We start from the raw sequence: 23170 nt of genomic DNA, 5'->3' as shown, positions 1-23170 counted from the left end.
AAATTCAGTGTTGCGGAAAAAGAAAGCAAGCTTTTCGCTAAAAAATCTCTCTATTATGTCTGTCCGTCTCTCGGTCCATCTGTCTTGTCTATCCATCCACCTGATAGAAGATCCATCGATCTTCTATCTATCTCTTGAAGTCGCCCTTAGTATGTTTGCAGCAGATGGCAAGTTTAATACCGTATCAGTGCCAGAATGTGAGATGAGCCGCATATCAATTTAAATAAACCAACAATGGTTTGAAGGATCGCACCCATCACCCCTCGATTCCTAGCCCCAGGTATTTCAGACACAGGAAGTATGGTCACCTGCCCTGAACAAGAACAATCTTAAGGCACCACGAAGGTGGAAAAAATAGAGAAGGATTCCCTCAAGTGGAACTTAGCTAATTTTCAGGTAACACAAAGGAAGTGGTTTGTCATTGCTTCCTTCTGGGGTCTTTTCTCGACTTCCACTGGGTGATCTTCTGGTGATCTCCCATCCAAAGGGTAATCGGGACCGACTTTCCTGATTTTGAGCAGCCAGCCGAGTGCGGCTCCTCGGTATAAACGCAAGTGCTTGACTAGGAACTGGCTAGACTTGCGTGACCATTTGGCTGTAACGCACCTGGAGTAGAGCCTTAAGATGTGTCGGTGATATGTCATGAGTCAACCTTTCGGAGCAATAGATAACCCTGCTCTCTCTCTCTCTCTCTCTCTTTTTCTGGAAGCTGTAACTCCAGTTCAGGATCCACCAACAGGACTGGAAAGTGGGTCGGACCTGAGGGGGTGGTGGTGAGTGAAAGACAGGAATAAAGAGGAATCTCAGTCTCATTTCAATGCCAGAGCCGGGACGCTTGAAAGCTCCTAGAAATAGCAGTAAGAAAGCAACAGGTCGTTTTGCTCAACGTTTTTGGAAGACTTTCGTGAGAACTTAAATGTTGCGGAAGAAGTGTGCCAGAAATGGTGCACCGAGTTTTTCGATGGGAAATTGCGCCATTGTGCGAATGCAGAAGCTGCTTTTGCAACCTCGGATACTCGTGCTCCAAAGTCGAAGAACTTCCGTGGCTTTTCCTTCCAGAGGCCCGCCCCACCTCCGCTCGGCCAAGAGCAGCGTTGCAGAGGCGGCAACGCAAGGAGGGCTCCGCCAGTTGCGGCGTTGGCGGGAACGAACAAATCGATTCCGCTCGGAAGCCTCGCCTTCCTCGCGAACCAGGGCAACTGTCAGTTGGCGCGCAGAAGAAATTACGCGCGTAAAAAGGGGAAAAGAAGGTAAAATTTCACTTACCCAAGGCGGAAATTAGAGGAAAGTACCGCCGTCGATAACATCGCAGGAGCGCTTTCGGACTACTTCGCTTAAATATCGCATATAATAATTCCAAAATATTGTAAGCAGTTTCGTTCCATGCGAGCTATTCCGCACATTCGTTGATAAAGAAAGTGGAGCGTAGCCAGTTCACAATTATGCTGCACTCTGCAAGGTTCCTGTTGAAACAGCTTGACTGAGCTGTTCAGGTTTGCGAGCTCTGTCGTCTTCTTTCCCTTTCAATTGGATCCTTTTCTTCCCCCTTTGCGTTGTCAGATCTGGGAGAGCGATCCACTTATTTGTGCTTCGGCCTTCTGGAAAATGAAGGCCTCGGCAAGGCTGCTGGGGAATTTCTGGAGCCCTCTAGAAGCGACTGAATCGATTTTTCCAACATTACGTCCAGATAGCTGCCATACTGTTGCTTTAGGTCCAAGAATGTGTGATGAAGTGGAGGATGCCAGTCAGTTCTAGTGTAGAAGCCTAGGTATTGCCTAAAAACTAATCGATGGCATATTGTGATGCTCTCAAGATTCCAAAATACCTTCCTGGGCTCTATAGACACATTCATTGTTCTTGTAGATACAGTGTCTCCAATGCTTGGTGACTGATGGGCAATGTGCTTGGAATTTGTCTGTTTTGCAGACAAATTCTTTGTACAAAGTAATCAAAGACCCTTTTAAGCATTGGCCTTGCTGTTTTCACCCAAGCTAGCTTGATGTTTAGGATAGCTGAATCTTCCAAAAATCACAAGCTTTTTAATTTACAAAAATGAACTTTCCAAACGCACTGTGTACGTTATCCCTGCTTTCAATTACATTTGCAGGAATCAATTTGATTTGAACAATTAAACTTAACTTTTATTAAACTATTAATTAAATTATTCAATTTTATTGGCAGCTACATAAATGCAGGCAGTTTCTGACTGCCTTTTTTCCAAAATGTTAGTTGAGCCTGCTTAATTTTTGGAGATCTGCCAGGATTTCCTAGGGGCTGCTAGAATGTCCACAGCATAATTCCTGTGAATTTTATAGTTCCTGATTATTCTTCAGTAAAGTAAAGGTTGATTTGTTTTAATTTTTTTACATTTTTCTGATATTCTCTCCTTAAGGGAAAATTATAAACAGTTGCCCAAATATTGCAATAGAGCAATAGCACTTAGACTTATAAACCACTTCACAGTGCTTTACAGTTCTCTTTAAACAGTTTACAGAGTTACAATATTGCCCCCAACAATCTGGGTTCTCATTTTACTGATCTCGGAAAGATGGAAGGCTGTGTTAACCTTGAGCTGGTCAGGATCGAACTGCTGGCAGTCAGCAGAGTTAGCCTGCAATACTGCATTCTAACCACCCCTTAGAGAGGGCTGTAAAGCATGTAAGTCTAAGTGCTCTAAGTGTTAGGACTCAGGGTTTTGGACAAAGTGATTCATGAGGGTTAAATACAAAAGGCTAAAAGTGATTATACCAGATCACTTTTTCTAAGACAACTCCACAATTTTAACAATGTCACAGGAAAAACTGTCCTATCTCCCCCGCATTCTTTACAACCAAAAAATTTTCAGAATCAAGTTCACATAAAGCATGCAATAGCTTTTAAGTAAGGTATTGTGATGAGCATTAATCACGTCCAGGGTTGTCAAACTCGATTTCATTGAGGGCCGCATCAGGATGGTGTTTGACCTTGGGGATGGGTGGGTGTGGCCAGGTGGGCGTGGCCAGCTCGACATCACTCATGTCAGGGGGGTCTGTGGTGGCCTGAGTGCTCTGCCAGTCAAAACAGGCTCCTGAGCTCCATTTTCGGCTACAATGGCTTCCTGCAACTCTCTGCCATTGAATACAGAGCTCGTGAGGGCCGCATATGACCTTGCTGAGCTCTGTTTTCACTTGCAGAGGCACCATGGGGCGGTCCTTCACTGTTTCTTGGAAGAGGTCCCATGGGCCAGATCTAAGCACCCCGTGGGCCAGATCCGGCCCCCAGGCCTTTAGTTTGACATCCCTGATCATGACAAAGGTTGCAGCTGACCGGTTTGTTATATCCAAAATTATGTAGGTTTTTTCAGATGAGTAGAGAAGATACTATTAATGAACATTATATGTCAGTATTTTCCCACTTAGGTTTTCAAAAGCCTTTGATACAGTGGTTTTAATTTTTTAAAATATTTCCCATTTGATTACATTGTTCAGGTGTCTTTTTAAAATCTCAAGTGAGTGTTGCAGCACATTACACAACAAAGACACAAAGATTTCATAGCCATAATTTTGTGGTTTATAAGATTTATTTATTTATATTTATATTTCACATTTTTGAACTACTTATCTCTCGCAAGGGGAGTCTCTGAGCAATGTACAATAACGTATCAAAATATAAAACAGTATATACATATTAAAATGTTAAAATTTTAAATTATAGAAACAATTAAGCAGGCAAGAATATTGTTGTATAAAGTAGTTACATTATAACTACTTTATAAAATAGTTTTACTTGTTATAAAGTAGTTGTCAAAGGCAAGGGGAAGCTCCCATGGCACCAATCAACCCCATGACTGTATGCTCTTTTGAATTCCCTACACAAGGCCACAGAACCATATTATGACCCCGTTTAATTGTTTTTATGATTAAAAATAGTATGCGAGCCAGTGTCGTATATTTGTTAAGGCATCAGGAGAAATCAGGAGATTGTGAGTTCTAGTCCCATCTTAAGCACAAAGCCAATCAAGCAAACCTTGGGCCAGTCACTTTCTTTCAACCTGAGGGAATGGCAAACCACATCAAAAACCTTGCAAGAAAACTGCAGGAACTTATCCAGGCAGTGTCTGAAAATTGGACATAACAAATACAGGAATAATTTGTACAATTGTACCCAAAGTGTACAAAAAATATTTGGTCAAATTATTAAATCTGGGCTCCCCTACTACAAAATACAATTTCTGAAAATAAATTGAAATGTTTGTATTGCATATATTTAGTGATTTGAAATATAACAATTGTTTCTGAACTACTGACAAATCACTCAATTCAAAATAATTCATTTAGTAACGAAAGTGTTTAATTAAAAAAGCCAAACTAAAATTATAAAGCATGCTTTACCCTTGCTTCCTGGTATGGCAATTTATTTAAATATGTCATTTCTATTTTTCTCCTTGGGAGATACTAAAGTAATACCCATAGTATATGGATTGTACCAGATTCCATATGTAGTGTATTTGGAATATACAGTAACTCTATAGAGAGAGTAAGTACATGCCGAAATATTTTTTGCAACTATCTTGAATCTTCCATTTAATTAAGGCAGTACAAGCAAAGGAGTACTATATAGACACTGTTGTTCAAAAGACAGAAATATGCCCATCTCATCAACTTACAGCCATACAGGCTGTTTTTCAATGGAAATTCTAGGAAGGATATCAGTTAAAGGAAAAATTAGAGTTTAAATCCTTGCTGATAGCTATAATAAACATCAGTGCTAGATCAATATTTACCATTTTGCTCAAACCCTTGGGGTCTTAATTTAAATTCTTTTTCATAATATAAAGTTTTCTTATAGAATAGCTCCTTATATACTCACTTATTTTGCATGTAAAATAATAGTATGCAAAAAACAATTTCAACTTCTTCCTTGTCCAGCATTCACATTATTTTGTCACTTGCTGAAGTAGCTCATGCACTTCACAGCCTATGAGTGAATCATCTTGCAGAAAATACTGTTCTGAATTGTGATTCTGTTGATCCCAGACTTGGAACAATCTCTAGCAGATGCACATGTTTGTGCATCTATAAGGATCCACTGGAATAGATTTCAAGTGTGGCTTTGACGTCATCCGTCTGATATCTGAGAAGAGTGAAAAGTTATTGGCAAAAAATGCAAGTCTGAGGCAAGTGGGCTTGGGCTGGCTGGCATCTGGTATCTCACATTCTTCCAAAACCGTGTAGTTGCCATTTCAGTGGTTTCTGTAAAAGTTCCCCTCCATGTGAGTATGCCATGCTTTTGCTTAAGATATCTGAGAGATTCTGGCATACTACTGAAGTCTTTTATTTTGTCTAGCTGAATCAGTATAACTTTGGTTTCCTCCTGGATAAGAGCACTGTAGACTGCAAGTTCCTGTTCAGACAACAAACTCTGCATGCCACCACAATATAGATCTGGCATTAAAATAATGATCACTCTTCTGCTTAGCTTGATCATTTTATCCACAATAGTAATGACAGCTGTGAATAAAAAAAAACAAAACCCCGAATCAATATGGGCCAGGTAAAGCATACATTTTAATCAGGTACTGATGATAAAAATTGCTTAATTTTAGAAAAATGGATTGTGTTTCTTGAATCTAAAGAAGTGACTGTATTGAATTGAATCATCTCAATTCCTAATGACTTCATGGAAATCTCTTCCTAGTTTTCTTGGTAACAACAGAGAAATGGCTTGCAATTGCCTTCTTCTGAAAAAACTTCATTTCCCCTTTTGTCTAGTTTAGTTACACCAGCGGTTCTCAACCTGTGGGTCGCGACCCTGTTGGGGGTCGAATGACGATTTGCCAGGGGTCGCCTAAGACCATCGGAAATATGGGAAGTATACTTGTGAGTCGAAGAATCGCGCTCCAACGGTTGACTCCACAAGCCAGCTGCAGGCTCTTCAAATCGCTAGCCGAATTCAGCTTCAGGCGTGATGAATTAAAAGAGAGAAATCTTTGCTCTGATTTTTTTGCTCTCAAGCCAGCTGCAATCACTCCCAATCACTAGCCTAATCTGGCTTCAGGTGTGATAAACTTAATAGGGGAGGAGTCTCTGCTTTAATGCCTCCATCCTCAAAGCAATTCAGATCGCTAGCCAATACGGCTTCAGGCGCAATAAATTCAAAAAAACAATTTGCCGCTTTTTTCCCCTTCTGCGGTTGGGGTCGCCACATCGTGGGGAAGAGGTCACAGCACTATAAAGGTTGAGAACCACTGAGTTACACAGACAAATCTAACTTTCTCCTTTTCTGGCCAAAAGTTTCATAGCAGATAGAACATACAAAGACAAGGCAGATGTCTCCAAGTAAAAAAGGCTTGTCATTTCTAATGACACTTTTTCAAAACTACCCAGAGACATTAGGACACATTTTGTCCAGGCAGACATATTGTTTAAACAATTAAACAATAGTGTGGAAAAGAAAGGGACACAACCAGACCAGTGTCCTCCTTTTATCCTTCTCTTGCACATCATTTATCACTTTCTTTTTTTACGTTATACAATTCTATATAATGCAATGTTGGTCTCATAATCAATATTCTCATATTGCCATTGAAAAATAAGTACAATAAAAGAAAGAGAAGGATATTGAGATAGCACTAGATTCAAGGGGTAACAGTAACAGAGTTGGAATGGACCTTGGAGGACATCTAGTCCAACCCCCTGCTCAGAACTGAAAATCCAAAAGGGAAAATATAAATGTGGAGAATAAAGAAGCTATAATCTTAGGGAAGAGACGCAAATAAAGAATACCAAAGCAAAAAGAAGGAAAATATTGCTTAATCCAATCCATGAAGGAGGAACGTGAAACATCTCAGACAGAAATAACCCAAATTCATAGCAATATAGGAGGGGGAGGAGGTAAACCACAAGGAGACTTGCAAGGTTCTATTTACCATAGCCAATTTGACTATATGTTTATAGTCTTAATATGGAATTGTTTTCTTGGTCTGATCTGTATCTTGGGGCTAATAGTAAATAAAAAGAAAGGGACATTTCTAAGGAAGTGAATTTCAGAAGGAAAGTACTAAGGACAAAATACTTTTTTAGTGATGTCAGGAATGCTATACAATATAATACACTAACACTTTATTAATTAGCTGTAAGGCCATATCACATTACAAAAAATGTGACAAACTTTAACAAAATAATTAAATACAAAAGCTAATCTCCTGTCCTTATCATCTTTAAAATTTACCTCACTCATAACTATATTATACATACTTCTCTGAATTGCATTATTTTAGTCAATAAGGAGACCAGTTTATGGATAACATTTATATTCTAACTGCACATAAAACATGCTGTTCTAAGATATGGGTCCCAATCAGCTTTTTGCCTTATAAATACATGGTTCAGCATAATGATCTCTCTGTATGCCATACAATTACACTCAAATAATATATGCAATATATATAATCAGTCCCTGATAGGCCACAAATACATGTACCTTCATAATAGGGGACTCAATTATACCTTTGCAGGTATATGGTGTAGGGTTTCCTGCCTGGGCAGGGGGTTGGACTAGAAGACCTCCAAAGACCCTTCCAACTCTGTTATTATGTATGTTATGTTAACCTTCCATATTTTACCATTGTATCTAGCTGCTCAAATCTTTTACAGGGAAACACCTTTCTAATATATTTTGGGAGTTAAATATTTGTACATTGTAAATTATATCTGTAGTAGCTTATCTCTGCATACCAGCCTTACTGACAGTAATTGTATCAGTTTGAATTTTTATAGCAGAAATTCTTTGTGCAACAATTTAACTTCTTATTGTCCAGGTATTTTTAAGTCAAAGGCAGGAAGACCATAACTCCTAATGTAGATTGTAAGCTGCACTGACACTTGGCAGGCTCACTAAAGTCAATTCTATTCTGTCAAATACAAACATGGGAATCTATCCATTTCCACAGAAGTCATTTTCTACCAATAATTATGTCCTAATCCTTGAATGTATATGAAGTTCTAACTGTGATAACAGGGAATTCTTTTATCCTTATCCATATATTGCTCAAGTGACACAACTGTGTTTGTTCTCAAAATAGTGCATATTTTAAACCTCAATCAGGAATTTATCACCAGATCAGCATTTCAAAACATTTACTTAAGAGTTGCCCTTTAAGGAACAATTTAAAAATTCTAAGCACAGATATTAAAGATACATACCTTGCCCCGGCACATCATCCCTTCCAAGAATAAAGAGCTTATAGCCACACTGTTTTTCTAGGATTTCAGGTAATAATTTGAAGACAAATGTTTCTGTCAAATATACATAGCCTGATATATTGTGAGGATATAACACATATGCATCATAGACTTTTTCATCTGAAACTAGAAGGAAAGAGAAAAACCAACTCTGTGTTAATCAGAACATTTATAGGAATAATTTATTACAGAAATTTACATTTCATGTGCCTGAATTATTAGCTAAGGCAATAATACATCCAGCTGAGGCATAAAAAGACATCAGCATAGATCAACCAATACTTTAATATCACTAATTAAACAGCTGGCGCTCATAATAACTTCAAGTTAAAGGTTATGGTGGGAAAAAATGCCACAATGTAAACTTATTAATCAAACATTCCCTCTCATTTTTTATGACTTAACATCTAACTTATGGAGATTAATATTAGATAAATGATTACATATATTTGGGAAGTCAGTTTAGGTTTGGTCGGGATGCGTTAAGCCTGGCAATTGGAACAGCAGAATTCAAATATTAGACCAGCAGCATTTCAAAATTTGACACCTACTAAAGCTTCCTGAATAATCTGGTATGAAAACTATCTTGAGTTAGTCTATTGGATTGTTAGAAAGCTAATACAGGTAACAATGCTGTATGTATGTTAGAGCTAAAATTCTTTACAGGAAAGGCAGGTCACTAATGAAAATCCAATACAGTATCTCATTTTCCAGACTACACCTTAAACAAAGTATTACTATTCAAATCATTTTCTCCATTCCTTTCATTTCTGACATAATACTAATGTCACTTAGTGTCGTTTTGGAGCATAGAAATATCTGTAATAAGTAAGTCAGCCAGTCAATTAGTCAGTCAGTCAGTCAGACAGACAATCAATCAATCAATCAATCAATCAATCAATCAATCAATATTTCATGCCTTTAAGTCAGTGTTCTTCCAGTGACTGCCTAGGCAAGTCCTGCAGAGTATACAAGATCATATACAAAGGATATAGCAGTTAATTGATATCGGTATACAGTACAAGACTTTATAGAAGTTTTATTTTCTATATTTCCTATATTCTTCTGCCCTTTTCTAACAATACAAGACAAGAAGTTAGAGTGTAGAAAAGTGTCCAAATCTTGTCCTCTTCATTTTGTTTTGTTTTTAATAGAGAAAAAAAATCCACAAAGTTCAAAATTACAGCTCAAAAATTCTACTTTGAAACAAAATCAGTAGATAAAACAATCAAGGAATTTCAGTTTTGTCATTCACTTTGGTTTCATTTTTTTCTACTGCTTTTATTGAATTATGAATGAAACAGATAAATTCTTTGTTTTTAAGTTCAGGCCTTATAAATGCATCAGGCCTAACATTTCAATCCAATGTTTATTGATGTTACTAATTTCCCTAAATATTTTACACCAAAAGGTTATAGATTTTTTACATAACCACCACAAATGAAAAAAAATGCTCCTGTTTTTTTAAACAAACTCATCAATATTTGGAAGAATAATTTTGAGATTTTATATATATCTGTAATAAGAAATCTTTGTTGCTAGAGCAGGTTGATTTTTCACAAATCTATCATTTATTCAAAAACACAGGCTTTTTATATAAGATAAAAAGGCCTTTTCTCTTAGTAACTATTGTATTTGTCTGCAAGACTGTATTTGTCTTAGTAACTACTGTATTCTCTCATAGAATAAATCAAAATAGCAATGTTGCACCCTACTGTCTGACTGACTATTCTCAAAAGTATGATAGTTTATCTCAAGAATTTAACCCAAAGGTGCTTTTCCAAAAGGCAACTGGATTTCCCTGGTTCTTTTCTTTGTCTTTTCCTTCTGGAAGTTTGAAGTTCCAGAATGTGTCCAGAATGTGAACTTCAAAGCTCAAGAATGTGAACTTTAAACTTTAAAGTTCACATTCTGGACAGAGAGGACCAATGATTTGAAAGAGGGTTCAAAGACAAAGGGGCAGGGATATGACACCACCTATCTATCTACAATACAGTCCTTTCAGCAGTCCCAAGAAGGCTCCACACCCATTTGCACTCTGATTCCGGTGACTCCGAGGATACAGATAAATCCCAAAGTGGCCTCCATGACTTGGATTAAAAAATGTTTTCAAGGAAAAATCAAGAAAGTTCAAATGCCTTTTAGAGAAGCACCTTTGGGACAACCATGACCTGGATGATTAAGAATCTCCATAGATACTCAAGAGGTTAAATTTCACAAGATTTATAATCAGCAATCCAATATTGGAGCACTTAGGGAACCCACAGTTCTTAATTCATTAATGCAATCCCAAAACATTAAAGTATATTCTTTGTATTAACAATAAATTGTATACTAGTCCCTTTGAGCAGAAATGGTAAGACAAAAAGTCAAAGAAAAGTTGCAAACTATTTAGAAAACATCAAAAACTTTATTCTTTATCAGAGGGCATCAAATGACTGAAGCTGAACTTACTTCCTTTGCTGAGATGTTGGCAAGAATCCCGGTACCAAAGGGTAATGTCAACTTTGAAAAATTTGTAAGTAAGCAGTGATGCTATTATAATAAACAATGGTGAAATCAATCCTCCAATCACATAAATCTGAACGTTTGGAGCTGTATTGGCAAAAAAAAAAAAGGAAAACAGAAGGGGGAGGGGAAGGGAGAGGAGAGGAGAGGAGAGAAGGGAAAGCATTCTTAGTAAGCGCCATAAGGTATTTATAAAATGAGCAATTTATACAATTTCTATTTTACTATCATTTTTTTACTATCATTTTTTCTAAGCAAATTCTCATAAAATATTTAATTCTTTTGAAAAGAGGCTTCTAACGTCTGAAGATTATCCAAGTAACACCTTTTATTGCCAAAGAGAAAATGATTAAGCTGATGATGCTTGGCATTACTTTTCATCATAGCTTTTAAAGTTTATTTATTCTTGTAAATGATAGGTCATTCAATCTCAAAAATTTTTATAAATGGTACAAAAATAAAATAACAAAAGTGTAATACCACTTCAAAGTCAATAGCAAAATAAACCTTTCGGTTTATTTTTAATAAATAAAAACATTTTTATTAGCAGGGAATTCTGATACCATCAAACTCCAAAAAGCTTTCCAGGTTGATATTAATCTGACCTTGGGTGGAGCATTGGTTCAAAAAGGCATATGCAGCCAACTTTGTCATTTAATCTGTCCTCTGGGCATTTTCATGGGCATTATCTTCTTTCAGAAGAGAAGGTCCACTGAGAAAGCCAACTGAATGTCACTGGTGGAAAGTACTAGCAATAACCTCTAGCCATATTATCCAACTCTGACTTACCTAGCTTTCCTAGTCTATCCCAAGTATTTCTAGATAGAACAAGTGTCAACACTTGCTTCTTCCTTTCTTTTTTTTTAGATAGTGACATTTTTTCTCATTGGACTATAGAATTAAGCAGAGCTTTACAGGATGAAAATACCTCAGGAATATTTTTCCAAACAATGTTTTTTTTATTTATATACAATTCAGTTCCCATAATCTAATAAAATATAATTCATTATTTTAAGTGGTTATGTGGCTATAGTTTGCAACTCCCCCTTACCATTTAGGGTTAAAGACTGTTTCTAGATTAGAATAAGTACAAGTCTACTGCGCCCATCCCAGAGCATAATCTAATATCCTCAAAAAGAAAAAAAAAGGTGTTTCATAAGAGAGTACATAAAGATTAGCAAAATTCTCATGGATGTTTGTTTGTCTTTATAAACAAGCAAAGCACCTTTTCTCTATATTGGGTATGTAAAAGATATACATAACTATATAGACTTATACATAAACTTACCTGGGTAGTTTAGCACTATATATGCTACTTGTGTCACATGTTGAGTCCATACTTCACACAGATATTTTCCATAATTTCTGTCTTTCACTTTGGAAATATTTAACTTTACTTCTATTATTTGTTTTCCAGAAAGAACCCTAACAACACCAAAAGAAAATATAAACAGAAAAAGAAAAGAAGGAAATAATTAAGTATAATTATATTGATTTATATAAATTGGGTCACGCTCAGCATCTTAATTTGAGCACATTTAAATTGAAGTTAAATGTATTCAGAATAGAAATTTAGATCTTGTCATTTGCCCAGTATTAAAGCAAAGCCTCATCTTTTGTTTCACTTACATACAGCACCTAGTTGCCAAGATCTACTGTGGCATAAGAATATCAGGATAATGTAATAGAAGAAGTCACTGAATCTAAAAAATATTCAAGTTGCACATAAACTTGCTCTTCCTGAAACTATTCTATGCGACCTGTCCCTTAACATCACACTTCGATTCTTACTATCTACAGAGCCCCTGACTACGACATCGCACATGCGAACATGTTAACCACACTACTAACATGGGCTATCTCTTGCCCATATCCTCTCATCTTCCTGGGTGACCTCAATCTACCTCTTATTAACTGGATAACAAACAAATGTACAACTGAACCCATCCATACTACTCTATACAACGCTGTTACAAATCTAGGTCTTGAACAACCAGTAACTAACAATACAAGACTAAACAACTGCCTTGACCTCATCTTCTGCAACAACACAAACTCAATTTATGGACTACAACATGATAGTTTCAATTTACCCCCTTACAAAAGTAGTTTCAATTTACCCCCTTACAAAAATCATCATAATAATGGTATTCCAAACTACAATTTCAAAAAAGCCAATGATGACCTTATAAACATCGACCTCTCATCTCTTGACTGGCAAAATCTATTCTCAACCTGTATCACTGCTGAAGACTATTATAAAGTTTTCCTACTTGAAGTCAATAGAGGCATTAAACTTTACGTACCACAAACCACCACCAAAATCAGAAAAAACAAATTACTCATACCAATAAAAAAGCTCCAATCCAAAAAAAAAATCCCTTTGGAGAAGAAACAAAAAGGGCTATGTAGCTAATTTCAAAAACCACTACAGAAATATATGCAACCAAATAAAAATTGAATGCACCAATTACCACACCAAGCAAGAAGAAGACCTTCTGCGCACTAATTCCAATCGTGCTTTTATAATTTTGTAAACAACAAAGTTAAAGACTCGAGATTCATCCCACCACTAAAAGAATCTAACGGCAAAGAATATAATGATGAAACAGTTAAAGCAAATCTCTTTAACACATTCTTTGGCTCAGTCTTTGTTAACAGTAATAGCTCATATCCGACATCCCCCAATCGTACCAACAATGAGTACAACGAGCTAACACAAATAGATTTCACAGAAGATAATGTTGAAAAAGCTCTTTGCAAACTGAAACCATCCCTATCTATTGGACCTGATGGACTACTTCATACTTCTTAAAAAAGCTTTCCACTAATATAGCAGAACCCCTAAGCATAATCTTTGAAAAAGCTTTCATGACCAGTTCCTTTCCCAAACTTTGGTCATTAGCCACGGCCATCCCTGTCTTCAAAAAAGGAGACCCCAGTCTAGTTGAAAATTACAGACCAATCTCTCTATGCTGCATCACCTGCAAAGTAATGGAATCTATCATCAACCAATCCATTACCCTCCACCTAGAAACAAACAACCTACTCTCTAATAAACAAATTTTCAGAAAAAAATTATCATGTAATTTACAACTTCTCCACTGCAAAAACATATGGACTACAAATCTTGATCAAGGCAAAGCAATAGATGCAATTTACACAGACTTCTGTAAAGCTTTTGACTCAGTAGTACATGATAAACTTCTCCTCAAACTAAAATCCTATGGCATTTCAGGACCCCTCCACAATTGGATAACAGCTTTCCTGTCAAATAGACAACAAGTGGTCAAAATTGGCAGTATTCTATCAAACCCTGTTCCTGTCAATAGCGGCATTCCACAAGGCAGCGTTCTTGGACCAACACTCTTCATATTATACATTAATGATCTCTTGTGAACATATTATAGGTAATTGTGTTCTCTTTGCGGACGATGTCAAACTATTTAACACCACCAACAATACAGCTACCCTTCAAAAAGACCTTGACTTTGTGTCAGAATGGTCTAAAACTTGGCAACTCCAAATCTCAACCAGCAAATGCTCTGTCTTACACATTGGAAAAAAGAATCTAAACACTAAATGTTTAGTGCAACTACATCGCAAAAAAGGCTTTAAGAGTTGTAAACCTTATCTTGCGTAGCTTCTTCTCCAGAAACACTACACTACTAACCAGAGCATATAAAACATTTGCTAGACCAATTCTTGAAAACAGCTTGCCTGTCTGGAACCCATACCACATTTCAGACATCAATACAATTGAACGTGTCCAGAAATATTTTACAAGAAGAGTTCTCCACTCCTCTGAATACAACAAAATACCTTATGCCACCAGACTTGAAATCCTGGGTTTAGAAAACTTAGAACTCCGCCGCCTTCGATATGACCTGAGTTTAACTCATAGAATCATCTATTGCAATGTCCTTCTTGTTGAAGACTACTTCAGCTTCAATTGCAACAATACACGAGCACACAATAGATTTAAGCTTAATGTTAACCACTCCAACCTTGATTGCAGAAAATATGATTTCAGTAACAGAGTTGTTAATACTTGGAATACACTATCTGACTCTGTGGTCTCTTCCCAAAATCCCCAAAGCTTTAACCAAAAACTGTTTACTATTGGCCTCACCCCATTCCTAAGAGGTCTGTAAGGGGCGTGCATAAGGTCTGTAAGGGGCGTGCATAACAAGCGTCCCTACCGTTCCTGTCTATTGTTTCCTTTCATTATATCCAATCAATATAGTTATCACATACTTAAGCTTATATATATGCTTATATGTTGTATAGTTATTTCATGCTTATGCTTATATAAACTGTTGTGACAAAATAAATAAATAAAAAATAAAGAAAGAAAGAAACATGAAATATTTTAATTAAATATATCTGTTTAATACTATCTACTCTTGTGATGACGGTGCGCCTATTGCCTAAAACTAAATAACTTCACAAATACTGGAAATTCACAGAACACATGCAGATTTCAATTGAAAGAATATGCCAGATACAGTTTAAAAATACAAAAACTTCTTGTTATCTGCTGGAATAAATACTCAGATCCTCAAGATAGGGGTGAAATCTACTTATCTTCCCTACCGGTTTAGAAGTGCACACACTCTGCGCGTGAGCGAAACCCTTCTGCGCATGCGGAGAGGGTAAAAAACAGGTAATGATGACCTGGAAGGTGGGCAGAGCCTTGTGCTGCCATTTCTACCAGTTCTCCGAACCATCCACCGCCATCGCTACCGGATCGGCCAAACCGGTCCGAACTGGTAGCATTTCACCCGGATAGTTCCATTTTGCTATAAAATGTCTGGAAAGCACTAAGAAGTACATTTTAGGAATTCCTATTAGTAATATACATTGGTACACTATTACTAAATCAACAAGCTATTGCAGTTAAATAAATTTATTTCACAGGGAGGCTTGCTTCATATTTATATAAATATCTAACCCCACAGCATTAAGTAAAAATGTAATAATTCAGAACCGCCTAGAAAAACAGCATATTGTACTTACTTATACTTCTCATCTGTATTTAATGTCTCATTATTGAACTTCCAGGTTACAATTACCATTTCATCCAGAGGATCTGCTGAGACATTACATACCAGGTCAAATCTGGAATCTGCAAATCACAAATAATTATAGTGGTGAATAATCATAACATTTTTGAGTTTGCCTAGGACTATTAAGAACAGTTTCTTTTTCAAATGAAGTAATTACTTACCTGGTTTTACTTCAATTGAGTTGTTATTTGGATAAATTATATCTGGAATATTTTTCTTTGGTATTTCTAAAACAGTAAAAAAATACTGAAAATAAGTAACTATAAAATCTATTGCAATGCTATAGATTAATTTTTACAAATGAATTTTATTACCAGTTAGAGCTTTCAGTTACTAAAAGGCTGTGCCAATACCTCATAGTTATACAATTGGAAAAGTAGGTTTGTGATATAATTCTATTATTAAAGCAATGATAGCCTGAAAATGAAAGCATATACTTTGTTCTGAACATACTTAGATTCTGTTAATGTAAATATAATCATTTACATGATAACTGGCAGTACTGACAATCTTTTTCTGCTAAAATATACGCTCAGAAGAACTTTAACCAAATATGTAGTATATAGTACCTCAGACAGCAGAAATAATGTATCAAGGCTATATTGCAAATTTAGGTTGCAGGTTCCATAGATTTTTTTAAAAAACCAATTTTATTTTATAAAATAAATTCTATGATATACCAATAACTACAAGATGAAAATTACATACCAAAAGTAGTTAGCTTGATGGCCCGTGAAATATTATATTCTTTTCCCTGATATATAAGTTTAGCTCTGCATATATAAATTCCTTCATCTTCCTTAGTTATATTATTAATTAGAAGACTTTCTCCAGAACTGCTAAATTTCCAGTCTTCATATAAATGCAAATTGCATTCCTGAAACAAAAATAAGCAAATATTATAAGAATAGTTAATACCAAGCTAAACTCTTTTATCAAACACATACTATATAACCAAAACAGAAAAATCAAATCAGTCCATTCCAGATCTGCAAGCTAAAGATAATTTATTAACAGGACTAGTGAACTGCAATTAACAAAAAGTTCATAAATGTAAATTAGGAACCAAAAGATTCTTGATATTTCTCAGGATAATCATTTTTTTTAATTGGATTGATTTGATTTGATTTGATTTGTGTACCACTCATCTCATCTAGAAGCAACTCTGGTAAACATTAAATTTCCCTCAAGTGCTTTGGAGGAATAGCTTGATTCCCTCTTTGTGGGCTGCCGCAAAGAAGAGGGAGTGAAGCTATTCTTCAAAGCACCTCAGGGCAGGACAAGAAGCAATGGGTGGAAATTAATCAAGGAGAGAAGCTATAAAGCTCCTTAAAACTAAACCACTGGTGATGTTACCTTGTTGTGTAATGAAATCTCTGAAAGAAAACAGCTAAGCTCAGAGAGCACCAAGGACCGCACAATAAAACAGATTTAAATTTATTTATTTATACCCCACCTTTATTTTTACAATTAGCTCAAGGTGGTGAACATAATCAGCACACCTTCCTCTTCCTATTACTTACCTGAATACACCACCTAATTATGGAAAGATGGATAACATATATGGAAGAATATGGAAGAATAAGAAGGATACAGGGAAAGAAGTGAAAACTAAAGAAAATGAAACATTTGTAATCTTCTTGGCCAAAGAAGAAAAAGAAAAAAAACAATGTCTTTATATCAGCATTGCAAAGACTTGAAAGCATATTTGAGGTTCATGTTGGAACTCCTCTCAAAAACTATTAAATGAAGCCAAGCAAGAAACAATCTGGCTCCAAAACAATATTAAAGATTCTCATTTTATAACAGAAACAATGTTTAGAATTGCAATTAATACAATTTTGCCTGAAAAATACATCCAAGGTGAAGTGTCGGTGTCATAAAAGGCCACAGGAGGGCCAACAGATTCTTGAATGGCTTGAAGACAGCTTCATCATATAAAAGGTGGAGGAAGAAATTAGGTAATCAGTACAGTGGACTTAATACTTCTCATGGGGAAAAATATTTTGGATGTGGAAGTTGCAGGGACCTTCTGAGAGAATGCCCATGTCATCTTGGAATTTACCTACTATATTATTATAGCATAAGCAGAGCAAAATGAAGATAATCAGATTAGGGTTCTAAATTCAAAAGAACTTATTCCAATAGGCTAAGAAAAAGCATTGGAAATATTCTATGGACAGAAATCCTGAATTATAAAAATTGTAAAAAATAAAATAAAATCTTGTGTTGAAAAATTCTGAAATATGAGACAATAAACAAGCATCCAAACACACACAGTATCAGAGAAGAAAAAGGAGAGGCACCCACTGAAAACAATGAACTGCTAGATAGAGACATCCTCATCTGAAATATTTGTTTATATATTTTTCTTGTTAAATAAGAAAAATTTTATAGCTATTTACAGACCCATTTTTGTATACATTTTTTATTGTTATTGTTACTGTTGGAGGTATATTTTTTCTTTTTTTCCATTTTGTATTTTAATCCCATTGATAAAACATAATAAATATATACATGAAAAAAGAACTATCTAACAAATTGAGAAGTAAAAGGTGAAAGTTTTTCATGTAGAAAAACTAAAGAGAGTCAGCCTTATAGTAAAAGAAAAAAAAAAAACAATGTCTTTATATCAGCATTGCAAAGACTTGAAAGCATATTTGAGGTTCATGTTGGAACTCCTCTCAAAAACTATTAAATGAAGCCAAGCAAGAAACAATCTGGCTCCAAAACAATATTAAAGATTCTCATTTTATAACAGAAACAATGTTTAGAATTGCAATTAATACAATTTTGCCTGAAAAATACATCCAAGGTGAAGTGTCGGTGTCATAAAAGGCCACAGGAGGGCCAACAGATTCTTGAATGGCTTGAAGACAGCTTCATCATATAAAAGGTGGAGGAAGAAATTAGGTAATCAGTACAGTGGACTTAATACTTCTCATGGGGAAAAATATTTTGGATGTGGAAGTTGCAGGGACCTTCTGAGAGAATGCCCATGTCATCTTGGAATTTACCTACTATATTATTATAGCATAAGCAGAGCAAAATGAAGATAATCAGATTAGGGTTCTAAATTCAAAAGAACTTATTCCAATAGGCTAAGAAAAAGCATTGGAAATATTCTATGGACAGAAATCCTGAATTATAAAAATTGTAAAAAATAAAATAAAATCTTGTGTTGAAAAATTCTGAAATATGAGACAATAAACAAGCATCCAAACACACACAGTATCAGAGAAGAAAAAGGAGAGGCACCCACTGAAAACAATGAACTGCTAGATAGAGACATCCTCATCTGAAATATTTGTTTATATATTTTTCTTGTTAAATAAGAAAAATTTTATAGCTATTTACAGACCCATTTTTGTATACATTTTTTATTGTTATTGTTACTGTTGGAGGTATATTTTTTCTTTTTTTCCATTTTGTATTTTAATCCCATTGATAAAACATAATAAATATATACATGAAAAAAGAACTATCTAACAAATTGAGAAGTAAAAGGTGAAAGTTTTTCATGTAGAAAAACTAAAGAGAGTCAGCCTTATAGTAAAAGAAAAAAAAATCATAGAATAATCAATGTACGTAAGAATGAGTTTGGAAAGCTAAAACTCAGAATGACCTGAAGCTTGCAATGAACACCATAGTTAATTCAATTCAAATCAATTCAGTTCAGTTTATTAGTCATAGACTAGAGACCATAACAAATAAAAACACTTAGTAAATATATAATTAAAAATTCTAGTATAAAATGATAAATAACAACTAAAAACTATGATAAAATCCAGTCTGTCAGTTATACATGGTTTACCTATACTAAAATTACAATCCATAAACTATGTGGCCAGTTATCAGTTTAACACTAAAAGGGAAAGGAGTAAGCAGTGCAAAGGGTTTGCCACCTTTCTAATATAACTATGGTGGATTAGTCACATGTTTCCAACGAATTCCCAGTGCTGCTGCTCAGAATCTAGCCACCTGTGTTGTATTATGGACTGTTCATCCTTAAGCAGCCACTGGAGAAAAGCGGTGTCAGAACGGCCAGGATACCCAGCAGTTATTGTCAGAATATGCTTTTTCTGAATCTCTGTATAAAAGGAACATCGAAGGAGTATGTGACCCACAGTGTTGTGACTCCAGCCCTCAAGCCTGTTCCTATGGAGGAGAGTGACTCGGAAAGTGAGGGAGAGGAGCCAGGAAGCTCCTCCCTCTCCAGGATCCTCCTCACTGGCACTGCCCCAAGTTCCAGCTGCAGGCCAGGAGGAGGAGCTGACAAGGCCTCCCTCTCCCGCACCCTCCTCTTCCCTGGCAACGCCTCAAGTCCCAGCTGCTGACGATCAATCCTGGATTGATCCGAGACAGCGATGTAAAGATAAGCGTGTGCAACAGAGGAAAAGGTGTGGCAGGCTCAGAGGTTGCTGAGTCACTGAGCCACACCCCACAGGATATAAAAGGGGGTGGAGCTGCCATGTGGCCCTTGTGACTGACAAAAAAGCTACCAAGGGTGCACTGCAGTTCGGTTGTTGGAGGGTTAATAGACTTTGTGAATGAGTTTTGGCAACGGACCTTGAATACAAGATAACAGACCCACTGCCAAGTATTTCCTCAGTTGAAGAAAATCAGGTCTGTAGCAAATAAAAAGACTGGGAGACACGCATCTTCATGTTTGCTCTGTGAAGTGGGAACGGGGACAGAACACACAGTCTCCACCTCTCCTGAGCCACAGGAACAGAGGCTTTCAGCCAATGGTATCTTTTTATATTTGCCGTACAGGACGGCCAAAAGAAGCGCATGGCACCATGCGAGTGAAAATGCTTTCTGGTGGTTTGCTGACTCCTATTGGCTAAGATAGCTGACAGGCGTAACAATGTATCTAATGGTGTCTGGAGCCAGAAACAGCAGAGCTTTCTCTAAGTCCGTTTGCCTTTCAATGTCCTCTACCCTTTGTCACAAGGTTTGTTTTGCTTGGTCATTGTCCATCTTGAATATTGAAGCTGGCGAGTAGCCTCGTTTGGCAAGGTTGGACTCAACATCCTTGATACACAATGTGTCTTGGAGGATTAATGGAGCAAGGCCTTGTGGAAAGAAGTTAAGTTTTAGTCAGAGATTTAAGTATGCTATACAGATTCTTACTTCGACTTTTGTCAATCCTGTCTCCAGGTGCAGAAGTGCATTTGAGACACTGCGCGGCATCTGGAGAATTGATGAATTTGGATTAAACTTTTTCCAGTGGTGTAAAACATGAAGCTGAGAGTCTGAGCAAGGTCCCATAAAGAAGCTGTGCTAGTGACTTGGCCAGAAAAAGCTTAATTGTGGCACGGACATAATATCTTCCCTTTATGCAAAAAAAATTAAGGATGGCGCTCGCCGATCTTTGGCCCAAGGCATCCACATATTCGTCATGTGGTTTTCTTGAACCAGTGGCCTGGATGACCACCCCCAGGTATTTGAAGGTGGCTTGGATTAACTCTATGCTGCATAGTGCTGTCTCTTTCTCCTTTTCACCATTCTTAAAAGTCAGATATGGATTAAAATAGGTTAAAAGTGGGTTAAAAGTATAAAAAGAAAAACATGTTTACTTTTGAAGAGCTCTTTACAGCCCCATAGTTAACAAAAAAGGTTATTTGGTTATGCATGGAATAAGAGGAAATTCAAGTAAATAGCTGGTCCAAAGGTTGTAGAACATGGCAGGATAGTGATGTGCAAAAATGGAAAAGATAAACTGCTTAATTGCTATTTTGCTTCTGTATTTATGGAAAAGGACTTACCTTATACCATTGTAAAGCAAAAGGAGCATTTTCATCATTTCTGAAATTTTGAAGATCTGGACAAGTCAGCTTCCCACTGTATTCTAATGGAACTTTCTGTTCAAAAACCATTCCTTTATTAAAACACAATCCAATGCTGTTCTCAAACACTATTAAGGTTTTGTTAACTCTTCTGGAATTACTGTAATAAAAATGGTAACAGTACTTCAGTTATTATATAATATATACATCCACAAAGAGAGTGATTGGCATCAAATTATCTATATAAAAGCGAAAACCACTCACGCATTAATCACGAAATCTCCAGAACCATAAAGCCTACAAACTTGAAATTTGGCACCTCTTGGCTTCTAGGTGCTCACTAAGAAAGGATTTTTTCAAAATGTCCATCAGAGCATTAGCATTTCCTATATTATTATAACATGCTCTGATGGTAATTAGTTAGATGTTCTACTCTTGAAAATAACTCTGGAGAGAATGGGATAGCATAGGACAGGCTTCTGTGGGGCAAGTCTCATGGAGACAAGGGGCTAGAAAGCCTGAGGGAGAGAAGGGGATAGAATAGGAGATGCTTCTGTGGTGCCAGCCTGAGAGAGAGAAGGGGAGAAGAAAGGATCTAGGGGGCCAATCTGAGGGAGAGAAGGGAGAGGAAAGGATGTATGGGACCAGCCTGAGGGAGAGAAGGGGAGACGAGAGGCTTCTGTGGGACCAGTCTGAGGGAGAGAAGGGGAGACGAGAGGATCTATGGGGCAAGCCTGAGGGAGAGAAGAGGATAGAGAGGAGAGGCTTCTGTGGGGCTAGCCTGAGGGAGAGAAAGGGAGAGGAGAGGCCGATCAAAACTACTCATTAATTTTCAAACTCTTAAGTGTTGCTTTATCAAGCCCGAGCACATAGTTTTGTAGCAAAGCATGGGCATCCAGCTAGTCATTTAATATTTAGGGGAAAAAACAATAACATCAATTAAGAGTTGGATATACTTCTAAAAATATGAGTAGATTTTGGACCAAGATTCATTAGCATAGGTTAACAACTTTTTATACCAATTTAATTTCTTATATTTAATTTGCTAATTTCAGGAATATATGTTTTTCAGGAAAAATATATAAACAAATGAATAATAAATAGAAGCAATAAAGTTCTGTTGGTCCTAAAAATTTAGCTAGAAATAAGACTCTAATCATTCAGAAGTGTTTACTCTCATTTAAGCATGTAAACTATTATAGAAGCATGGCCATTTTTATCTTCTACCAAGCATTGTTTGAACTCAAAATTTATACAATTAAAGCTAAAAATTAGTACCAATAAACATGGTTAAAATATTAATTTTATATTTTCTTCTCATTGAATTGTCTTCAATTATATTATAAATCCTTTTCATTTTTCAAATGCTATAACCAATGTAAAGTACTACTGTAATTATAATGTTGGAGTATGATCAAGTTATGTCCCTGTTTGTCGGTGGAGTTCATGGAAAATTTTAAGGAAAGTTATGGTTTCTCACTTGGATTAGTATCTGGTTTAGAATTGTTCTTATAGTATACATCTTTGATCACCCACAGAAAATGTGAGATATACAGGTAGTCCTTGACTTACAACCACA

At 36.3% G+C, this 23170-nt stretch overlaps 1 protein-coding gene and 1 long non-coding RNA gene across 4 annotated transcripts in view; one reads left to right on the top strand and one right to left on the bottom strand.

The window, feature by feature from the left end:
* The first annotated feature begins 36 nt into the window (after positions 1-36).
* Positions 37-15739, top strand: LOC131199320 (uncharacterized). The gene is made up of 3 exons (XR_009155326.1): positions 37-396; positions 710-1250; positions 12148-15739. It is a non-coding gene; the product is annotated as an uncharacterized LOC131199320 (long non-coding RNA).
* Positions 3359-23170, bottom strand: part of LOC131199318 (interleukin-1 receptor type 1-like) — a 37881-nt gene continuing 18069 nt past the window's right edge. For 2 of the 3 annotated variants that reach the window (XM_058184980.1, XM_058184981.1), the window contains 8 exons: positions 21571-21751; positions 16508-16676; positions 15961-16026; positions 15750-15858; positions 12019-12155; positions 10677-10817; positions 8184-8348; positions 3360-5489 (listed from right to left, as the gene is read on the bottom strand). In XM_058184980.1, coding sequence (XP_058040963.1) covers positions 5098-5489; positions 8184-8348; positions 10677-10817; positions 12019-12155; positions 15750-15858; positions 15961-16026; positions 16508-16676; positions 21571-21751 — 1360 coding nt within the window. In that variant the 3' untranslated portion in view covers positions 3360-5097. Of the gene's footprint in view, positions 5490-8183; positions 8349-10676; positions 10818-12018; positions 12156-15749; positions 15859-15960; positions 16027-16507; positions 16677-21570; positions 21752-23170 lie in introns of all 3 variants that reach the window. The other variant, XM_058184979.1, reaches the window with a different exon arrangement.

This window comes from Ahaetulla prasina, chromosome 5 (genome assembly GCF_028640845.1).
Source record: "Ahaetulla prasina isolate Xishuangbanna chromosome 5, ASM2864084v1, whole genome shotgun sequence".
Lineage (NCBI taxonomy): Eukaryota > Metazoa > Chordata > Lepidosauria > Squamata > Colubridae > Ahaetulla > Ahaetulla prasina.
The sequence above is the reverse complement of the archived record's forward strand: the minus strand, read 5'-3'. Positions and strand labels throughout refer to the sequence as shown.